General features: G+C 42.0%; 1 protein-coding gene and 1 pseudogene across 7 annotated transcripts; one reads left to right on the forward strand and one right to left on the reverse strand.

Annotated features, from left to right (window-relative positions):
• Positions 1-16,088, forward strand: part of LOC106032369 (tubulin alpha chain-like) — a 62,034-nt pseudogene extending 45,946 nt beyond the window's left edge.
• Positions 1,147-19,748, reverse strand: MFAP3L (microfibril associated protein 3 like). 7 transcript variants are annotated; one of them, XM_066996760.1, is made up of 4 exons: positions 19,574-19,748; positions 18,892-19,211; positions 7,980-8,387; positions 1,147-4,946 (listed from the first exon to the last, which is right to left on the reverse strand). In XM_066996760.1, the coding sequence occupies exons 3-4, from the start codon at positions 8,278-8,280 to the stop codon at positions 4,078-4,080; spliced, it is 1,170 nt and encodes a 389-aa protein (XP_066852861.1). In that variant the 5' UTR covers positions 8,281-8,387; positions 18,892-19,211; positions 19,574-19,748; the 3' UTR covers positions 1,147-4,077. The 7 variants fall into 7 exon arrangements, with proteins under 7 accessions (XP_066852861.1, XP_066852865.1, XP_066852864.1 ...); XM_066996764.1 differs by lacking the exons at positions 18,892-19,211; positions 19,574-19,748 and adding an exon at positions 12,523-12,937 and having other exon boundaries at positions 1,147-4,763; positions 4,881-4,943; XM_066996763.1 differs by lacking the exons at positions 18,892-19,211; positions 19,574-19,748 and adding an exon at positions 12,523-12,933 and having other exon boundaries at positions 1,147-4,763; positions 4,881-4,946.
• Positions 19,749-20,024: the final 276 nt, after the last annotated feature.

The following is a 20,024-nucleotide window of genomic DNA, read 5'->3' on the forward strand; positions in this document are numbered from 1 at the left end:
GCGCAGAGTTAAAAGATAAAACATTGTAGGTTAAAAATGCATTTCCTTTGCATCTACAAAGCCTTCAGTTGTCCCACGAAGTATGGCTTACTTAAGAGGCCAACTCTTAAAACAGCGTGCTGCCAAGATACTCCATGAGAACTTTTAAAATTCAACACTTAGCACTTTTCAGAATTAGTTGCTCTGAATCAAACGGAAGGTCAGAAAGCCCTGATTATGTTACAGTACTTTTGTCAAAAGGTAACTGCAAATAGAGGAACTGACACGGTATGTACATTAGAATAAAACAGGCACTGATTTAAAAAAAATCAACATCTGCCTGTATGCGCCATTCTGCAAGACTTATGATTACACAGTAATTCTTAAGCACAGGAGCAAACTGCTATGCCTCACCTAATACCAATAAACCTGCACAAAAATGCTGATCTGTACTTTAAAAAAAAATTTTAAATGACAATTGTAAAAAAATGAAGGGTAGAGATTTAATCACAAGCATACTCAAATCAGACAACAGAAGAGGGTCAGCAGTAAACAAATGCTGCTCAGAAAGAAAATGAGTCAGTAGACAGTGAGAACTACGTTCAAGCGGTCTGATTAATACAGTCTTACATTTAGTGCAAAAAGAATAATGAATGTCAGAAATCAAATCCAACACTGACTTCTTGTGCTGCAGAAATCTAGTCATGTTTCATAAAATTCCGGAAAAGTATTTTAAATGGTGTAAATATATCCTGTAAATCTCTTTTCCTTTCTAAACCCGACCTGGTGTTCTTTATGCTTTTAGAACACAAACTCACTTGGACAGGATTTTCCAGATGCTGAGTGTTTTACAAACAATTGCTGCTTGGTGATGTGATAAATAAAACAATATAACAAAAGGTGTGCATAGACCAAATATGAGAACAGATTGCTTAATGTCCCTGAAGTGCTTAAGGCGCATGAAAATACGTAACAATGCAAATGCTAATGTTTCCTTAGAACCATCATGGATTTTATATTTGTTAATAGTGTCCTTGCAACATAAAATAGCCATTCCCTTGGAAATACTGCAAAACAAAGTTGCTTACTTTATGATAGCACAGCCAGAAAATCTGAAAGAGGAAAGAAGGTTTGGATCTTTGCCCACATAGCTCCCACAGAAGAAAGTACCTGAAAGCATGTAAAAAGCTTTATTCTTTCAGGTGTTATATAACAGATGCATAAAGACACATGAAAAGAGAACGAATACATAAAACAGAACCATTACAATCTGTATTTTCTTTAGATACAGTGCTGTTGTTTTTATTCTGGTAATACCACCAAGCTAAATGTCCAAAGGCTTTACTGGCTAGGCCAGTCCTACCTGTGGCCTCTCAGCTCTGAGTGACTCCGGCTCCAGCAAAGTCAAAGAAGTTCCTTTTGACCTTGCAACAGCGGAAATTCAGCACTGTACCTATTACATGCCTCTAATCCAAATAACTGTTGTTTATAAACAGTTTGCAAAGTGTGCTTGTATTTAAATACACAGTCTTTGTGGGCAACCTTTGGAAAAAAATATAATCTGTATCTTCAAGGAAGTTTGCACAGGGACAGTAAAGAAAACCATGGGGATTGTTTGCTCTTCCATATTGCTCAATAAATAAATAATAAACAGGTTGGGCAGCAGTCAGGGTCAGACCTGCCTGGTACCCAATCACCATATGAATATGTGAAGAGGTCTGATCCGCACTGTAAAAAATTTATAATTAAAATAGTATTAAAATTAAATACTGTACTTTAATACAATAAGCTAATATTGAACCTTTTTTGTTACTGAAGTGCAATTTTAAAGTTATTTTTATGCTTTGAAACAGAACATCCTTGCTCATCTGAGCAGTCTTAGTTGGGCACCAAGCAGATAACTTCAAAATGAATTACATTGTTTGTAAGTGCTGAGCAGGTAGAAAAAACAAGATGCATCTTTTCAGGAGATTAAGGTGAATAAAAGCAATTCAATGCAAGTTCCTGCTTTTGTTTCTGCCCTCATTCTTTTTTCATACTAGAAGCAAATTAAGGGACTTGAAGAAAAACTGATGTGAACACTGAACAGAAATGTACTTTGGACTCAGACAAGGAATTAAGTTTGCATCAGAAGTGTTTTCAATCGCACTGGTCAGAAGTGAGGTTCCTCATGGTGCTCTACCCTGTGTTCTACATTTATATTGCTTCTAAAGTATTTCCAGCCACATTCCTAAAGGGACTTTGCCCCTGCATGTTTCCTTTTGGGTATGTGCAAATGCGTTTTGTATAGATGCCTGCCACAGTGGTAAGCACAAATGTTAGGCAACTAAATGCTGTCATTTTCACAAGTTCAATTGCAATATCTGAAGACCTTTATTAAACAAGTATTTTTTAATAAGTATACAAAGGGAAGTCACAGGGTGTTCCTGTACTACACTGCTGTTGAAGCTCTGCTCTTTAATGTGAAGAAGTCCACAAAAAACCTCAGTGGTTTTTACAGATAGCTGCAACATTGCCTTTGCGTTGTCTTAATGACCTGTGCAGTTAATATAGCTGATTACCTCTGAAGGACACATGTAGATGTGACTACTTCAATAAAACATTCGGAGAGCCATCCATGCATCATCTCCACATAGACTTAACTGACTTCTTTTTCTTCAGTATACTCGATTCCAGATTTGAGTATCTCTACTTACAATACAGGCTTTCTTAAAAACTATCAGGTGATTGTTCATTAGTTCCAAATTAAATGTGTGTCAGATAATTAATATGCTATTAAGCCTACAAGGGCTCCTCTTGGAAGTGCTTTCTTTTCAGACTCACTCCAGAAAAGGTCCTTTTTATTGTCTGTCTGCAATAGAAATCAGCACTTTCCTTCCACTCCTCGCGTTTTCTGGCATAAATGTCGATCCTTTTTAATGCCACAATTGCCATAATCATTAAAGCTTTACTGGGATAGAGTCACGTGTTCTCAAGTAGTGAACATCCTACATATGTAGGAGGTTCTTAAAATACAAAAGGAATTATAACACTGTAAGCAGTTTGTGTGATCATCATTGTAATTTTACAGCACACTTTTTTGTTTGATGTTTTTTTAATTTGGATAAAACATTCCCAGACTTATGCTTACAGATGAATTTAGGCTTGCCCCTCAGAATATGAATCTGCAAAAAAAAATGAGAATCCCAGTAAAATGGTCTTCTGCCATTTCACCCTCGTCATCAGCTGTTCCCTGGAGTTTGCAGGATTGCTGCTAACGCACCTGCATGTCTTCTAGTAGGGCTGCACAAACTTACTCCTACCAAATTACTACAAAACAAGACATCTGGCAGATTTGCAACTGTTTTCCATATAAACTTCTGGCAAAGTCAGAGATGGTCAAATACATGCAAAAACACCCTGCAGAGCTGTGACTACAGCATTCTGTAAGATGCTGAAGGGCTTTCCTATCTGTAAAATACACCTCAAAGTTGTTTCTTGATGTGAAAAAAATACTTGTTGGCATCTTCATTCCATGGAAAAGAGGAAACTATTTCCCTTTGTGCCTAAGCAGCCTGGTCTCAAATGAAATGGAAACATTTTAACTTTCCTTAATAGCCCTCTAAATCACAATGCAGCTCAGCAAACAGGCTTTGTAAATGGGATCTATTAGGATTTTATTTGGCTATTGGAGTGCTGCCTCTTGGGCAATAATTCAAATTCACAAGACAATATTTGCAAAAATGCAATAGATGGAAATAATGAGAATGAAGGAGGAAAATGAAAACCAGTTTTGTGTTTAGCAAGTTCAAGTGTCCTACATCAGATACTACCAGTGACTTCAAGAAGCCACTTACAGGTGACTCTGACCTAGAAAATGCTGAGGTAAATGTTTCTTGGAAATACTCCTAACCCCAAAGAGCAATTAATATTAATGTATTAGCAATTATTCTGCCATACATCATGGTAAACTAAAGTCAAATTGAGAAGAAAGTGCCAGATAATCCACATACATGCTTTTGCTATGATAGTCTCCAGGTAAGGCTTAGCGGCAAGTACAATATGCATTTTTAAAAGAGCTCCACCTGATTTCCCTGCTATGCATAGATTCAGGAGTAACTATCCTACATGGCTTTCATATATAACACATGTACTTTTGTCATTTGCCAATGCTGTGTCATCAGAACTGAGTTCAGCAGAAGGCTCAGGAGGAGGCTCCACAGGAAGTGCTGGTGTTTGAGGAGTGCCTTCTTCCTTGGTGTCCAGCTGCATGCTTTCTTGTGACTGACCATCCATGCAGTCCTTTTTGGACAACGGGTGAACCGACACTTTTATTGCAATCTGTTGAGGTGGCTCGTGCAGTGACGATGCGTCAGAGTCAGCTGTGGGAGAGTCACTCCGCTTCAAAGCATTCGGGATCATATACAGCTCATCTGTTTCTGTGGTTTCCTGGCCTTCTGCTGTCTGCCGTACAAAATTCTGTCCTTGCTCCTCCAGACCGACAACCTCCATAATTTCTTCCATTATAGTCCTGCAGTTCATGATGAGAGGTGGCAAAGGTACGCTGCGAGCAAGCTCTTCGATGTAGCGAGCAAATTCCATGGTCTTGAACTGTGTTACTTTGGCGAGCTCGAGCGTTTTGGCTGAAGTGATAATTGGGATACGCTTTGCAATCTCAAAGGCTTTCTGGAGTTTCTCTGCTCCTTCCGTTCTGAAGAATTCATTGATTGCTTTCTCTGTTTTCTTCAGGTGACTGCTCATCATACATAACTGGGTAATGTTCAATATCATAACAATGGTAAAAGCTACGAGGCAGACAATCATATAATAGATTCCCATATCTCCGGAAGTATAGACAACCCTCAGTGTCACAGTATTGTTAACACTGCCATACGTATTAGATGCGACACATGTGTATTTACCTCTGTCTTCAAAAGACACGCTGGTAATGTTTAGTAGCCCATTGTCAAGAAACCACCATTTTCCTGCTGGAGAAGAGACAGAATAACTTAGTTAGAATATTTTGTTCGCATGATCAACATAGTCTTAAACATCAGCTTTGTCAAACTGGCCTCAGATTTTAGAGGAGGGAAATAATGTTGACAAGAAGACAATGAATTTACCATCTCAAAGAGTTTTCTCTCCCTGAGATCCTAGCTAAGGTTACTGTCAAATCATTGACATCAACTTTGAATATCACAGAATCATAGAATCATAGAACGGCTTGGGTTGGAAGGGACCTTAAAGAACACCTAGTTCCAAACCAACACGTTCCACTAGACCAGGCTGCCCAAAGCCCCATCCAACCTGGCCTTGAACGCTTCCAGGGATAAGCTTCATCTTTATTCAAATGTTGCTACCATTTAAGAGCTGGGGATGTATAGTTTTTTTGCTTTATTGTGTGTGATACAATTTATTAAATTGCAACTTTGCTGGAAAAAAACGCAGTTCAACTCCAATGTGAAAAGCTGGTATCGATTCTTTGCCTCATGGAAACCCACCCCTGTAAGTTCATACAGTGGATGGAACAGCAGAAAAGTGTATGAGTGCCTCTGTGCCTTCTGAATATTTCACACAGGGAGATACCATACAGAAGATTTCCCTGTATAACAACAGCATAGGCTGATGTAAGTGAACAAGATCATCTAATAAATACTGCTGCTCAGAGGCAGTCAGCTGCTTCCTAACACAATCCGAAGCCATTCCTGAGAGGTATCTGTGAAGTCAATGATGGATTTTCAATAATCTTCCACACCAAGGGATTTCAGGTGTTTACCTGAAATTTTGTTTGCTGTATGAAAGATGTATTTCCTTAAACCTAACCTGCTGCAATTTAAGTCTGTTGAGGCAGCTGACCAAAGACATTGAATCTGTGATTAGAGGCGTAAAACACCACAAAAACCCAGTGCAGTGGATTTAAATCACAAGGCCAAGATTGCAGTCCTGCCACAGGTTGGTATATGTCTTGCTTCTACATTTATTTTATCCTTTTTGTGGAAATTCTTTTGTTGTTAAGAAGATTGTTCTGTTTCTTACCTTATGTCTTTCATGGAAGAATCTGTGGGCAACTTTGAGACTCAAAATAAGTCTAAAAAAGCCTTTAATTCAGAGCAGTTATGGGCTTTTGCCAGTTTGAAAGTTTTTCTAACTAAACATGGCTTGTCCAAATTGTTTTTTACATTATCTCCAGTAAAAGCCTATATAGAAAATACTCCCCCAAGATCCCTACTTCAGTCCATATATGTAATTATATCTTTTGATAATCCTCATTTAGTGGTGTCAAGCTTACTAGAATTTATAACTTAGCCAAAACAGTACATTTGCCCTAGCTTAGTTCTTGAAAACAGCTGAATCACTTTGCCTGAAATTAAAAAGCATAGAATAAACAAAAAAATTAGTCTAAAGCAGACCTTCACACACACACAAATCACTCCAATCAGTTAAAGTTAGGCAAATTTTGAGGGAAACTGTCTTATAGTGGATGATACTTCCTTCTCCAGCTCTATGATAAGATACACAGTATTGGCTGCTAAACATTTCTTGGAATTGCAGCGTTGGCAAAGTAGGTCTTTATTCACTGTAAAATGACAAGATGCCTTGCTGATGTACCCTGGCTCCAGCTCTTATAAATGACATAATAGCATTGAACTGTGACTCAAGTACTGGTTTTGTGCCAATGGATCCTGGCAGATAGTGTAAGCCTAATGAGAAAACAATGATTAGAAAAGGTATCATTGCTAGTTTTGTTATAACAATTCAACACCTTTTTCAGCCTAACCACATACATAGTAGAGGAACGTCTTGTGCTAGGAAACATTTCTTAAAGGAAAAGCATCAATTTCTTAAAGGAGGAGTGCAGTGTTGAAAGTCTAGGTTAAAGTTATATTGTCTTAATGCCACATATGTAATTTTTACTGATTTGTTCAAAGTTTTTGCTTACCTACCTGAATGTTTGTGTTAGTAGCTACCTCTCTCAGTCAACTACACAAAGACCTAAAGTTAGATGCCTAACTAAATGGGAAAACTTCCGGTGGTAAACTCTAGTAAAACACTCTGGAGCTCTAGTCACAGTATGTTGCCATGACCAGAAAAATTATATCTGAAAGTCTGCTTAACTAGCTCAAGTAGTTCTTTTCCCCAGCTTTACAGAGAATGGTAAAATACACCTGTTAAGCAGTTTACAGACACACTGTTGAAGCACATACATCTGGCTCAGTCGTTACTCCATCATAACAAAGTTCTCCCTCAGCCCAGCTATTATACAAGCTGTCCTGCATTCGCACGAATTACTGAGTTTATTCCATCCTGCTGTGAACAAAGCAGTCAGTACGGAAGGATTACATGAGCAAAATACCTTTCCTTCCCAGAAAATATTCCCTAGAAGTATAACTAGGATTATTCATCAAACCTTCCTTTAAGGAAAACATGCTCATGTGAAATGAAGGTCTCTGACAAATACACCTGAAGAGTCTTATTGCAGCCAGGATGGCTCAGACTTGGCTTGTCCCTGTAGACTGCTGCTCCTATATAGATTTTTCTCTTGGTCATTCAGGGCATCTCCTGTTTCTCACACTCCCATGGCACTATGCATAAAGACAAGAGGGCTAGCAGGGAGTTAGCTGTGTTAAAATCACGGCAATGAACTATTCCCATGTCAAGAGAATCCTTCCTTGAGTTGGATAATAGCTTTTCTGTGTTCTTTGGTGCCAAAGAAAACAAAGAGGAAAGAATGGGAAATAAGATCAAACCTGAAGTCTTCCAATGAAAAGAAACTTGCCCACACCTTAAGCACTTCAGCTTGTTGGTATGTTTTACTATACATAACACATCACAAAAACATTGTTGTTTTCTTCCCAGGTGTGCACAACACATTTATAGTTGCCATGATCCCAGTGTGCTTTCATATATTTTCCCGCAGGCAAACACCATTGTCAGGCCATTAAATTAAGGTTTTTAGTTACCTTGCTGAAATCAGAAGTGTCTCAGGACAGGCTACATTACTGAGAATAATAAAATCTTACCTTTATTCTCTTCTTCTTGGAGCAGCTGGCCATTGGAGTTGTACCATCTGTAATGCGGACTAGGACTACCTTGGACATTGCAGTCAATCAAGGCACTACTCCCCTCCTTGACTATAATATGGTCGATGCGGGAGATGACCACAGGCACAGATCCCGTGTTCATGTCAGTGCGGTTGAAAGTGCTATTAGTCACATCCTCAGCAGTCGTCAGAGCTGCTAGTAAGATGACAAGGTGAGTGGTGGGCAGAAAGTACAGAAAGTGGCGGCTGCTTAGTATGTTCATTTTCCTCCGGTGGTACATGCAACTGGCAGGAAACTAGAGTCGGTGCTGTTGAATGCAGGCCCTTGAGGTGAGGAGGTCACAGGAGAGTTTTACTTTGATCCATGCAATTTCATGTTTAAAATATCCTATAAAATAAATTAATAAGTACAATGAGATGGCATGTATAAACAATCCATTAGACGTGCTCTTTTAAAATAGTGACACATCCATTAATGCATTTCACAATCATCAGCTCACTGTCTTGTCTAAATGCTAATGTTATCACAGTCCTTTTTCTTACTGGAAAAAGATGCATACTTTTTCCTGACAATAGTGTTGTTCAGAGTGGCAGGCGTGGGAGAAGGCTTTTATCACCTAGACACTTAGGAGCAATTTAGCTACAGCAGCAGCTACAGTTTTATTCCAAAAGTTCTATAGATTTCTCTCTCTTATTTTTTTTTAACATTTGCAAAATCAACAGGAAAAACAAAGGTACAGCACATCAAAGCTGTCACTACCAATTCAGTGCTGCAGCTCTGTCATGTGCATGGTGAACTGCAGATGAACTGTGGAATGACATAAGAAAGAATTACTCCAGGAAAGGTTTTGGAGCTTGCTAGTGACATAATGATGGGCAAGGTTGCTTCGAGGTACAAATGAAATTGGGTCTTTTTCATTCCTTATGTGGCATTAAGTGTTTTGCCTTTACAGTTTTTGCACACTCTCACTACAATATTTTTCCTCAACCAATCATCTACAATGGGCTCTTTCTTAAACAGTGATTTCAGTTTGTAGACAGAGGACAGGGGTTTACAAATGTGCTCTCTATCGGCCACGTTACGCTCCCAGTGAACACAACTGGCATTCACTACTGACTGATAGCACAATGCTGGCCTCAAAATGAACACCATCGAAAATTTCACTCAGAGTCTAAGGGTCACAAATTATGTTTAAATCACATCAGAATATCTAACTCATGTTTTTGTAAGGTAAATAATACAAACTTCATGAAAATTATTAGTTAGAGAAATGTACCTGGAATCTAATATAGGACACAGTAAGTATCCAACAATCTTACCCCAACTGAACATTTCACCTGCAAAAGGTTTGAGTTTTATTAAAGACCTAGGTGACACCAAAGTATCTCATCTACCTTAGAATAGAAAAATTACTGCTGACAAGGTTAGACAGTTCCAGATATATGGGAAACACTAAAATAAAAACAAACAAATAATCCCCTTCCTTTTCTCCTTCATTCAAGAAGGAAAGAAAACGTTACTGTCTTTCACCGGTAATATTTGAGTTAGGCTGTTTTCTTCTCCATCCTCTGTTCTCTGTAAGGCACTGAACTTGATTTCATACAACTGTTATTAAAAGAGCAAATTAGTTTCCTCTGTGTTGTAGGATGAATCATTACTGGAAACGACAAACTATGTATTTTTAGGTAAGCTGCATGCATGGTATGGATGTCTGTCACAATTCCAAGCTTGCTCTCCCTTTTCCTCATTTTTTCTAAATACTCAATATGGAAATATTTGCCTTGAAGAGCCAGACTAATTTTTTAACTTTAAAATTAATATGCAAATCACATTTGTCACAAAAAGCTATATAAACATTGACTTCAGAAATCCATTTCCAATTATGCAAACTGTGTAGAGGCTGTGTTTCAGAAGCCCTCTATAGGTACAGCCTGTGTAAATCTGCACTTTGCAAAAAAATCTTCGATTCTGCCTGTTCACTTCAGTAACTATTTACATCTCATTTCTACTACTCCATTAACCTTGGAGACAGCCATTCTTTATGGCTACACATATTCAGTCTATAAAATGTTTTTGTACAGCGTTATAGATCTGCATTGCGCCATACAGAAAAGCCAAAAGACACGTCACACTTCCTGGCAAGGGAGCAGGAACAAAGACTGGCTGGATTAAGACAATGGGAAGGGCAAAAGAACAACATACATTCATCAAGCTTTGTATTGCTAATTACTGGCTGCAGCCAGTAATTATTGTATTTGAGCCTACCGTATTTTTTGATGGCAGAAAAATCTGTAGCAATCAAACACATTGTTTAGCATGGAGAGGAATCTGAATTCCAGAAAGAAATAAAAGATCACCTCAGCAGGTGAACAGAAACCACGTGAGGAAGGACCCCTGGTGTACTGGGAAGCTTGGTTCGGTTGGTGGCCCACTGAATCCCTGCAGTGTAGGGATACTATGGATGGATATTTTGCAGAATGTGATGGCAGTAACGACGTGAGGCATGCCTGCCTGTTCTGTATGTTCACCTGTGCTTAATATGGAGCGTATGAAAGTCGAACTTCTGTGTAGCAGTAACAAATCTGACTGGTTTACATAGCCAAAGGGCCAATCGCTTGTCTGAAAATAACAGCAGCTCCCTCATTCTGGCACCACAGAAGTGTATCATAAATAGCTGCAGTAAAATTGAAGAAATAGAGCCGAATAATTTACGTCTACTGTGGGAGATTCGTGCCTACTCGTGTCACTCTTGGGAATGTACTTTCCCATGTATGTTCCTGGAATGCAGAATGTTAAGAAAGCACTTAAAATGTCCGCGGATGCATTTCTGCTTGAAATAAATACAGTTTGATGGCTGGAATGAGCAATAACCAGGCAGGAGACTTAAAGCAGGATGTTTGGAAATGGTGGCTGCTGCTTTCACATGCCATCCAGGGAAGGGCTCTTGGGTATGTCTGAAGAGTCAGGGAGAGATGTCTCTGAAGAAGTGTTTTAAGCTGCCAGTTTAAACAAATGTTCCCAGGGCAACTAAGAAGTGATAGGGAATCTTCTCTTTGGCATGCATATCCTAGGCACTGTTACTGCAGGAAAAAAAAAAATGGAAGAAAAAAAAAAAGGTTTTCTCAGCCCTACGTAGCAAGAGAAAGTTAAAGGGTGGCCGCTCAGGGAGCTGCACATCCCAGACCCTCTGCTTATCTGTTTATCTGTTGTGCAGGACCACAACAGCTGTAATCAGGGTAGGAGAGCAGGAAGAAGGAGGGGGAGAGAGACAACTGGAAAAGTAGAAAACATGCTCACAATGGACTCTGGTGTGAAGGGAGATTTCCTGAGAGTTTCTGTCCTACTGCTTTGCCTTAGGCACAACAGCAGCCTAAGGATATTAAGGAAAACAAGTGTGGGAGTCAGCTGCTTTGTTAAACCTAAGTGATGCAATGGGTTATGATTCAATCACACAACTAAATGGAGAGGGTAAGGAGACTGAAACAGGGCTGCTAGTGATGTCAGCCCACTTCTGGCAAAGACATGAGAGAATCCAGGATACAAGAGATGTGGGCACAGTGCTACCATGCTGGATCCTGGCCATGACAGACGTTAATTAACTGTGGCCCATGATAAACCTGATGAAGGCAGCCAAAGTGGTAACCTTTTAACCTGCCCCTAAGTCAGAGAGCACAGCTAGGTTGACTAGACGAAGACTGCTGCAGTAACTCCTCAAGTCTGAGGATAACACAGGACACAAGACACTTATGTCTGCACTGTAAGTATTTGCTCTGTAGGAACAGACTCAGTCTCCGGGAGCATTTTTGCCCCCAAATGGGAGATTAATATAAAGTAAAATTTATGGTCATGGAAAGAATGGATGCATTCCTTTCTGCCATCCTCAAAACACACACAAGATACATGTAAAAGACTTAGAAAAACTAAAAGTTTATAGTAGTGTTAATGTGGTTACATACTCTTACCTTTTTCTTCTTTTTTTAAACTGTGGTGCATGAAAAGGAAAAGAAACACCCTTAGCTGTCTGAGCTACCTCTCCCACCTACAAAGCTGTAGCGAGGGACAGGCTTACCTGTGGTGGTACCAGAAGAATCCCTAAATTCTCCTCCAACATCTAATACACAGATAACATCCCCTGGCATATTGTATCTGTAGCAAAATTTGCCACTGAAAGATGGTTGCCAGGGTTCCTTACGTTAAGTGGTTTTGTTTTTTTCTTCTCCAACCCACATGGTGTAAACTGAAAATCTGAAAGTAACAGTGCTGCTCATGGGATTAACTTCCAAGGAAATATACACGAGACAAGCCACATGAGGGAACTATGACAGGTTTTCCTTCTAAGTGGCAGGACTCTGTCACCGCACGCGTGCCCGCTCCGTGCCGCTTTCTCCTCGCTTCAGCCCGCTTGCCCGGCGCTGCTCGAACCGGGCCCGTTAGGGAACAGCAGCACTGGCGAGCTCTGCCAGACCGCCCCCAACTTCAAGACCGTTTAAGTCCTCGGGGCACTTCTGCGATCGCCCCTTACCTCCTGAGGCTGTCCTGTGAAACGACAGGGCAATTTCAGCCAAGCAGCAGGAGGCCGTGCGGAGCGCCGGCGCAAAGCGGGGCAGCTGCCGCTCTCTGACAGCCCCGAGAAGCTGCCGGGGGGACACCTCGACCCTTCATCCGCAGCCAGCCCGCAGCCGGGGCTCCGGGGGCAGGCAGAGCCCCGGGGCCCAGCAGCAGCCCCGCTGCCCGTCCCGGCGCACCCCCGCAGCTACCCACCGCCAGCTGCCGGTGCCGGGCTCCCGGAACTATTACACGTTTTTCTTCTAAGTGATGGAATAGCTGTCTCTATGGTGCTATCTATGCGTTTTTATCTACAAAAGTTCCCTGGGAATAGGCTCAAGAACAAGCAGAGCTGCAGGCTGATGGCATTACTCGTAACCGTGAAATGGACCAACCTGAGGTTAAAATATCTCTGTCCAAAACCATCAGTGGTCTGATGAGAAGACACTTGCAGTTCAGACTGGCTGGGAACATTTATCACTCAGAGACATGTTCTGACCGACCATTTATTTTTTCATGTTGCAGATGAGTTTACTTCCCAGTATTCCCGCCACTGAGGAAAAGGACTGTGGGTGAGGGGCTACATTTGTAAGTACTGCATTTGTGCAGAACGACGTGATGACAGAGCACAAAAGCACAGAAAAGGAGGTCAGTGATGTATACCTTTTCCTGGCTTGCTTTGTTCTGTAAGACTTGCCTGTTCCTGTACTTGGAATAATGTGTAATCCTATTAACTGTGAGGTTATTCAATTCAGAAGTGAAGCACCAGAAGTCAGCTCATTGTACAATGCATAAATTACATTCCGATAGCTTTAGCATCACAATGGTGTCTTGCTTAACTTGTAAGCGATCAAGAAAATGAAATTATTTTCATTCTAATTCTCATTTGTCTATAAATAACTACCAAGACGATGCTACAAAATTAAAGCTAATCCTTTATTATTTAAAAACTACTTACTACATTCCCTATTCAGACCAATCCCCTCTCCTAGTTGCCACGGGCAATGCCTTTTCAAAGTGGACAACAGTAAAAGCTAACAGGTGTTACTGGAACAGGAATGCAGAAGAATGAACCGTGTGGCATAATAACGGCACAGAGAAGCTAAGAAGTTGGCTGCCAGCCCATAGGCTTAAGAGTGAGAACCACTGAATGAAAAGATTAAGCTGTTAGGGTCCAGACAGGCAAGTGAAGAGAAATATCACTCATTTAACAACTAGCAGCAATGTTCTGACTTATTTCTCTACTCATTTGCTAGTCAATAAAATATTAAGGCTTGGTTCTGAAACAGCTACTCTGTTCATTCTTCTGGGGAGGACTTCAGTCCTCCACAGTCCTTTCTGCTTCTCTGGCTATGTCAAAAAGGTAGCACATTGGTAATGTTCATAGGTTGAAGAGCTTCCTTCTGCCCGTCTAGGCTGGTGCTTCCCAACTGGGCAGCAGCTCCCAGCTTATGTATGTGTTTGAGTCTCTTTGGCTGTATTCAGCTGCCTTGGTATGCTGGAAAGTTGCCTTCACAATCCCCTTTATAATCCTTTTAAATGTCATTTTAGAATGAGGAGACAAGCTGAGAGTGTTGACTACAGCCTAGAAGAAAATGTGCTTGCCCTTATCCACTGTACTTACATAACCTATGGTGTCTTTACCATTTAGAGAGGACTTATTTCCAGCCTAAGTAACTAATGAAACACCAAGTTAGATAACTAATAATTTATTTGGGGTATTGGCAGTATTACTTTTTTTTTTCCCCGACATGTAATAGTCAGATTCTAAAGTTCGTGGGTTATTATCTGCTGTTAAGTCAGGCCTCTTGGTGCTACAGAACACTTGGTTCTGCTAAATCTAATCTTGAAATGGAATAAAGCTGAGAGAAGCCAAAGACAGACTAAGATAACCTTTAGATTACTGACTTCAGAGGGTAGATGAGTAGGAAGAGATGTTATTAAAAATACACACAAAATTGAATGGCGTAAAGAAGACAGCCGAGGCATACATATTTGCTGTTTCTCATAATACTAAAACAAGACCAATTTTGAAACTGAGGTGGAAGATGGGACAGTGGGAAGAAAGAGAAGGAAGGTTCTTTTATTAACATATACCTAGACAAAAATTTCTTCACACAAGGTAAAATAAGGAAATTCATGGAGATTCAAGAGAGACCATATATAATTTACATGCAAAGGTTCCTGGATTATTATAATCTGTGCAGTATGTGGGGATTTATCTTTCTTCTGTGTATTCGTTGTCCTCTGAATGTACGGCTCTGGGTAGTGAACAAGAATGGCTGTTGGTATGGCAACTCGAACTCCTTTTTTGGACTCTTAAGTTAATTTTATGTTTCATAGACACTGGTAAACTATTCCAGGCAAACATTTATGAATTTGTTTTACAAGGTGACAAACGGTAAATAAATAAAGAAAATGGAAACATCAGGGGCCAAAGCTTATTCTACCACTAACGGCAGAAGTGGGGCAAAATTCAGAATGAATATCTTTCAAAGTTATTTTGTTCTAGACACAACCAACACTGTAGGGGAGTAAAGTTAATGACTGTAAAGATTCATGTATTTCAGTTTCAAGGTTCAATAGCGTATTGATAAATTGCAGCATGAAAGTACTAAGCAAAAAGGTTATTCCACATTCTGTATTTGTGACCAAACTTACCCTACATAGATAAAAATATCCTATATGCTATATCCAGACTCTTTGGGTAGGCAATGAAGCACACACCATCCTATTCAGCAATGGTAAAATGAAGTTCTTCACCCTCCAGATGTTGCCTTTACAACCGTATTAATGTTTTAGAAGCCTAATTGCAAATAGGTATTTTACTTGCAAGTTCTTCTCAGTACTGCTCCTCTTTGTTCTACCTCATGCCTTGATATTGCAAAACTAGCCAGCGTATGAAATCCTAGAGACTTTAAAACCCCCTTCGCTTTAAAAACTTGAATGGTAGCATTGATTTAACCATGTCTTTGAGTGGTCTGGTGGTTGTTCTCCTCACTCCAACAAATGCTCAAAGACCCTAATCCATTAACCTAAAAATGAATAGATGAAGCCTATTGTTAGGTAATTACTGGAAAGATTATTTAAAAGTACCTCAAGAATGCCAAACCTCTGGAAAATTCCCTTCTGATGTTGCAGTTCCTGTAATCTCAGCACCTCTGCTATATCAAGTCAACTTTTTGTGAAATACACTGAAAAAAAATGCTTAGGCAATTTGGATGCTTTTCACTAAGTAAGTTGTAGTTCATATGCACGCTATTATATGGCATGAGCAATTTGAGTGTTTTCTTGCAGGTATTTTAATGACTGCCATAAAAACAAAGTAAAATTTTACATTTAGCGGAAAAGCTTGCTGTTTTTATTCAAGACAAGTACTGTGGTGGAAATGTCCTTCTTCTGAGCTGTGGGCTACCCAAATCATAAAGCAGATTCAACACTGTCAGGAGTGGAGAGACTTCTAAAGGCCCAGCTCATGTTTGACTAGGTATAAACTCTTTACAGGACTTTTAATGTTCCAAATAAATTCTTCTTTCATGGAGATTATCTAGATTCATTTAGCATTTGTATTTATTTGGAGGCTGGACAATTGCCACTAAATGTAGTTTTGTGTATAGAGCTATTATTCTAGAAACATCTGTATGGCTTTAAGAGACAGACACTTGCTTAACTCCTTGCAAGCTTTCAGCATAGCTGCTGCTGTTTTACTGTTGGCAGTAAATGCAGATGGTTCAGAGCTTGAAAGTCCCCTTTGTTGAGAAAGAAGTAACAAAGAACATGCAGAGAATCTCTCCCACGCTTCCACACACACATGGCCTGGCCTCACCAAGTTCTAGGTATCTTTCGTTTTCTTTACTCACCTCTTATCTTCTATTTATACCAGCACTCTGTAGGCATTATTCTGCAAACAGCCTAAGTCACTGAAGTCAGCAAATACAACAGATCTTATATGTTCTCAGCATGGCTTATCTGTTCTTAGTGGAAGGAACACAGCAATGTGGAATGGGGCCCAATTCATTTCCTTCCACTTTCTCTTCTTTTGAGCTGTTTGCCAAAGCTAACCATCCTTCAGGCATATCTAATTGTTTTCTTTTTTCCAAATGAAGATGAAAAGTTCTACACGTAAGATGTTCAAGCAAGATACAAAAATTAGGTTTTCTTTAAACAAAGATATGAAGGGCTTTGCAGAGCTAAAGACTTCTACTTTTTAAATTCTAAATTTTGTACGTGCTTTGAATAAGTGAATATTTTCAATTCGCTGCATATAGTTTAACTAGAAACAGTATTTTAACAAAAGGCTCCCATTTAAGTGGGAATATAAAAGAGAATAAAAAAAACCTGGGAGAACACAGAGTAAAGTATGACTAATTCATCTATGTCCCCATAGAATCGCAAGATGCATATAATTACCAGTTTTTAATGACTGTTTTTCGCATTTATTGGTTTCCGGGATACTGCGCAAAGAGGTTACACGTGGGTGCTGGGATTAGGACAGGATTAAACTTGTGAGGGGGAATTTAAAGGAATCTAACCATTCATGACTGATTGCAGCAGAAAAGGATCATTTCAGGTTAAAGTGCATGTGCCTACTTCTTCCACAAGAATCAGGAGGGGACAGCAGACAGGATTCAAAGGAGTTTGCATTGCATCACACAGAAACTTGCTTGTATACAAATGGGATCAATACAGCCTTTTCCTAGTACATCTATATATGGCCATAATTTAGGTGCAATAATTTAAGTAGAACTCCTCACAAGTTTACTGAAGAACGTCTACAATTCAGACTTTTGTGCCATTTTATCTACTCTGGACTGAAAAATGTGACTAATATTGAAGTAGCATGACTGCCTAAGCATCTTTTGACAAGCTGATCACAGATTCTGCATGGAACACCTAGCATAGCAACATCAAGCTGAAATAACTGTTCAGAAACATGCTTAGAAATGAAAACTGTACCATGTGAACTGTTATACTATAGCACACCACAGCCCACTGGCATCACGCACCTACTATCCATGGACAAGACATACTGGAGAAAACCCAGTAGTGCTGGTAGGAGTGGGCACCGCATGGTCACACAGGTGTGACTGGGGACTGCACGCACAATGGCGCGGTTGCAATGCAGCGTACATCGCCTGTTCCTGCATGACTTGAAAATATCAGCAGAAATCTTTTGTTGCTATGAAACTCTCAGAGTGGCAGGACAACTAAATGTTAAACCTAAATAGGCTGTTCTTAATGTAATTCCCCCATTTGTTGTGGCCCTCTTCCAAAATACGAGATTTACACATCTGTACAGAGTTCCCTATTTCTGATAAACAGGCACCACTCATGGTAGTGACTTTACTCTGAAATAACACAGTCCACTACCATTTTTTTTTTTGTTACCTACATGAAAATCACTAAATCTGTTTGAATTCCTCTATCTTGATAGAGGAACTTACAGGAGAAGGTACAAGATTTGTCTGCCCTTCACACCTTTCTTGCCTGACAGATTAAAAAAAAAAAAAAATGTTCTAAAATGCTGTTATGAATAATTTTAATCATACTAACTGGTGAGAGGTAATAGCATATCCACTGTCTTGGAAGCGATGTTTCTCAGATGGCTCTGTATGTGGTTAGAAAATGCCACTGCTTTACTTAGCAGAACTAAGTAACAAAATTAAGACTACAGAGAGAGGTCTGCAAGGGTACTGATCTGCATGACCAGTCAGCAGCTCAGAATTGCAGGAATGAAAAAAGTCCAGGCAGTGGTGTATTGAGGAGCCAGGTCTTACGCTACAGTCTTCTGGTGACAGTTAACATAGCTATTCTACCTATAAGCTTTCACGACGGAAACTTGCCTGTGTTGGACAAATACCACGTATCTCTGTAACAAAGTAGGAAGAAAGCTTTTTCTTGGTGATGGTCTGCGATTTGTCTAAGTATCTGAAAGCTCTGAATTCTTCAGAAAAAAATGGTATATATGTGATGTGCACTCAAGCTGTGTGAGCTGCACTCAGAATCTACTGATGTTGATATACTGCAGTCTAAATTAGATGGCTTTCAAAAAAAAAAAAAAAAAGAAAGAAAAAAGAAAGAAAAGGATTCCTACTACAGCAGCCACCGGTACCCAATGGTGCTGTTGCTAACTGTACACACTGAGCCAGACAAAAGATTCCTGCCAAGCAAACATTGCCTCCGCTGAAAGGAGACCTGCCGTATTTTGTCCTACTGCAGTGAAGAGAGAAACTGTTCCATAATGCACTGGCTCTTACCAACTAAAATGCTGCATTTTCCCCTTTAAACCCCCTTGCGTTACCCATCATGAGCTAACTTTACAGGTTTTTTTCAGCCAAATACGTACCAAACGAGGTCGCATTTTGCATTTGGCATTGCCTGCAGCCGGTGCTTCTCCTTCCGAGCGGGGTTAGCAAGGAAGCTCCGCAGGAGACGCTCCGGCTCACCAACTCGGGGAGGACGAAACCCTGCAGGCAGCGCACCCACCGCACGCGTGCCCGCTCCGTGCCGCTTTCTCCTCGCTTCAGCCCGCTCGCCCGGCGCTGCTCGAACCGGGCCCGTTAGGGAACAGCAGCACTGGCGAGCTCTGCCAGACCGCCCCCAACTTCAAGACCGTTTAAGTCCTCGGGGCACTTCTGCGATCGCCCCTTACCTCCTGAGGCTGTCCTGTGAAACGACAGGGCAATTTCAGCCAAGCAGCAGGAGGCCGTGCGGAGCGCCGGCGCAAAGCGGGGCAGCTGCCGCTCTCTGACAGCCCCGAGAAGCTGCCGGGGGGACACCTCGACCCTTCATCCGCAGCCAGCCCGCAGCCGGGGCTCCGGGGGCAGGCAGAGCCCCGGGGCCCAGCAGCAGCCCCGCTGCCCGTCCCGGCGCACCCCCGCAGCTACCCACCGCCAGCTGCCGGTGCCGGGCTCCCCGGGGCGGGCAGACGCCCAGCGGCGCCCGCCGAGCCGGCGCCGGGCAGCGGGCAGCGGGCTCCGGGCAGCGCCTCCCCGCGCCCAGCGGCCGCCCCACCGCCGCCCGCTCACCTGCGCGGCGGCCGCCCCGCGGCAGCGCCCGCCGCCGCCGCGCCCCTCAGCGCGCCCCGCGCAGCGCCATGCCGGGCCCGGGGCGGGCGGAGCGCGGCGCTGCCGCAGTCCGTGGGGCCGGGCCGAGCCGAGCCGAGCCGAGCCGTGCCGTGCCGTGCCGTGCCGCAGCGCTGCCCCCCGCACCGCCGGCGCCGGCAGGGAAAGTAGGTCAGGGCGGCACTGAGCATGCTCGGGGCCGGGCCGGGGGGCGGCCCCGGGGCCCGCGGGGGGCGGCCGGGGGCCGGCGGCGCATCCCTCGGCGGAGGGGCGAGGCGCGGGGTCCCGTTAGGTGCGGCCGGGGGGGGCGCGGAGCCATCCGTCGGCTGAGCCGAAGCGGCGGGAGGCTGCGGGCCGGGGCTGCGGGCACGGAGCCGGGGCTGCCCCGCGCCGTGGCTTCACGGGGCGGTGAAGG

The sequence above is a fragment of the Anser cygnoides genome, chromosome 4 (genome assembly GCF_040182565.1).
Source record: "Anser cygnoides isolate HZ-2024a breed goose chromosome 4, Taihu_goose_T2T_genome, whole genome shotgun sequence".
In the NCBI taxonomy this organism is placed as follows: Eukaryota; Metazoa; Chordata; class Aves; order Anseriformes; family Anatidae; genus Anser; species Anser cygnoides.

What these genes read in the sequence shown, in the direction of transcription:
- MFAP3L (XM_066996761.1), bottom strand. Translation starts at nt 8,280, where the DNA reads ATGTACCACCGGAGGAAAATGAACATACTAAGCAGCCGCCACTTTCTG. An exon ending in CCAAGAAGAAGAGAATAAAG is followed by an intron (nt 4,947 to 7,979) that starts GTAAGATTTTAT and finishes TCTCTTCTCCAG; the next exon opens with CAGGAAAATGGTGGTTTCTT.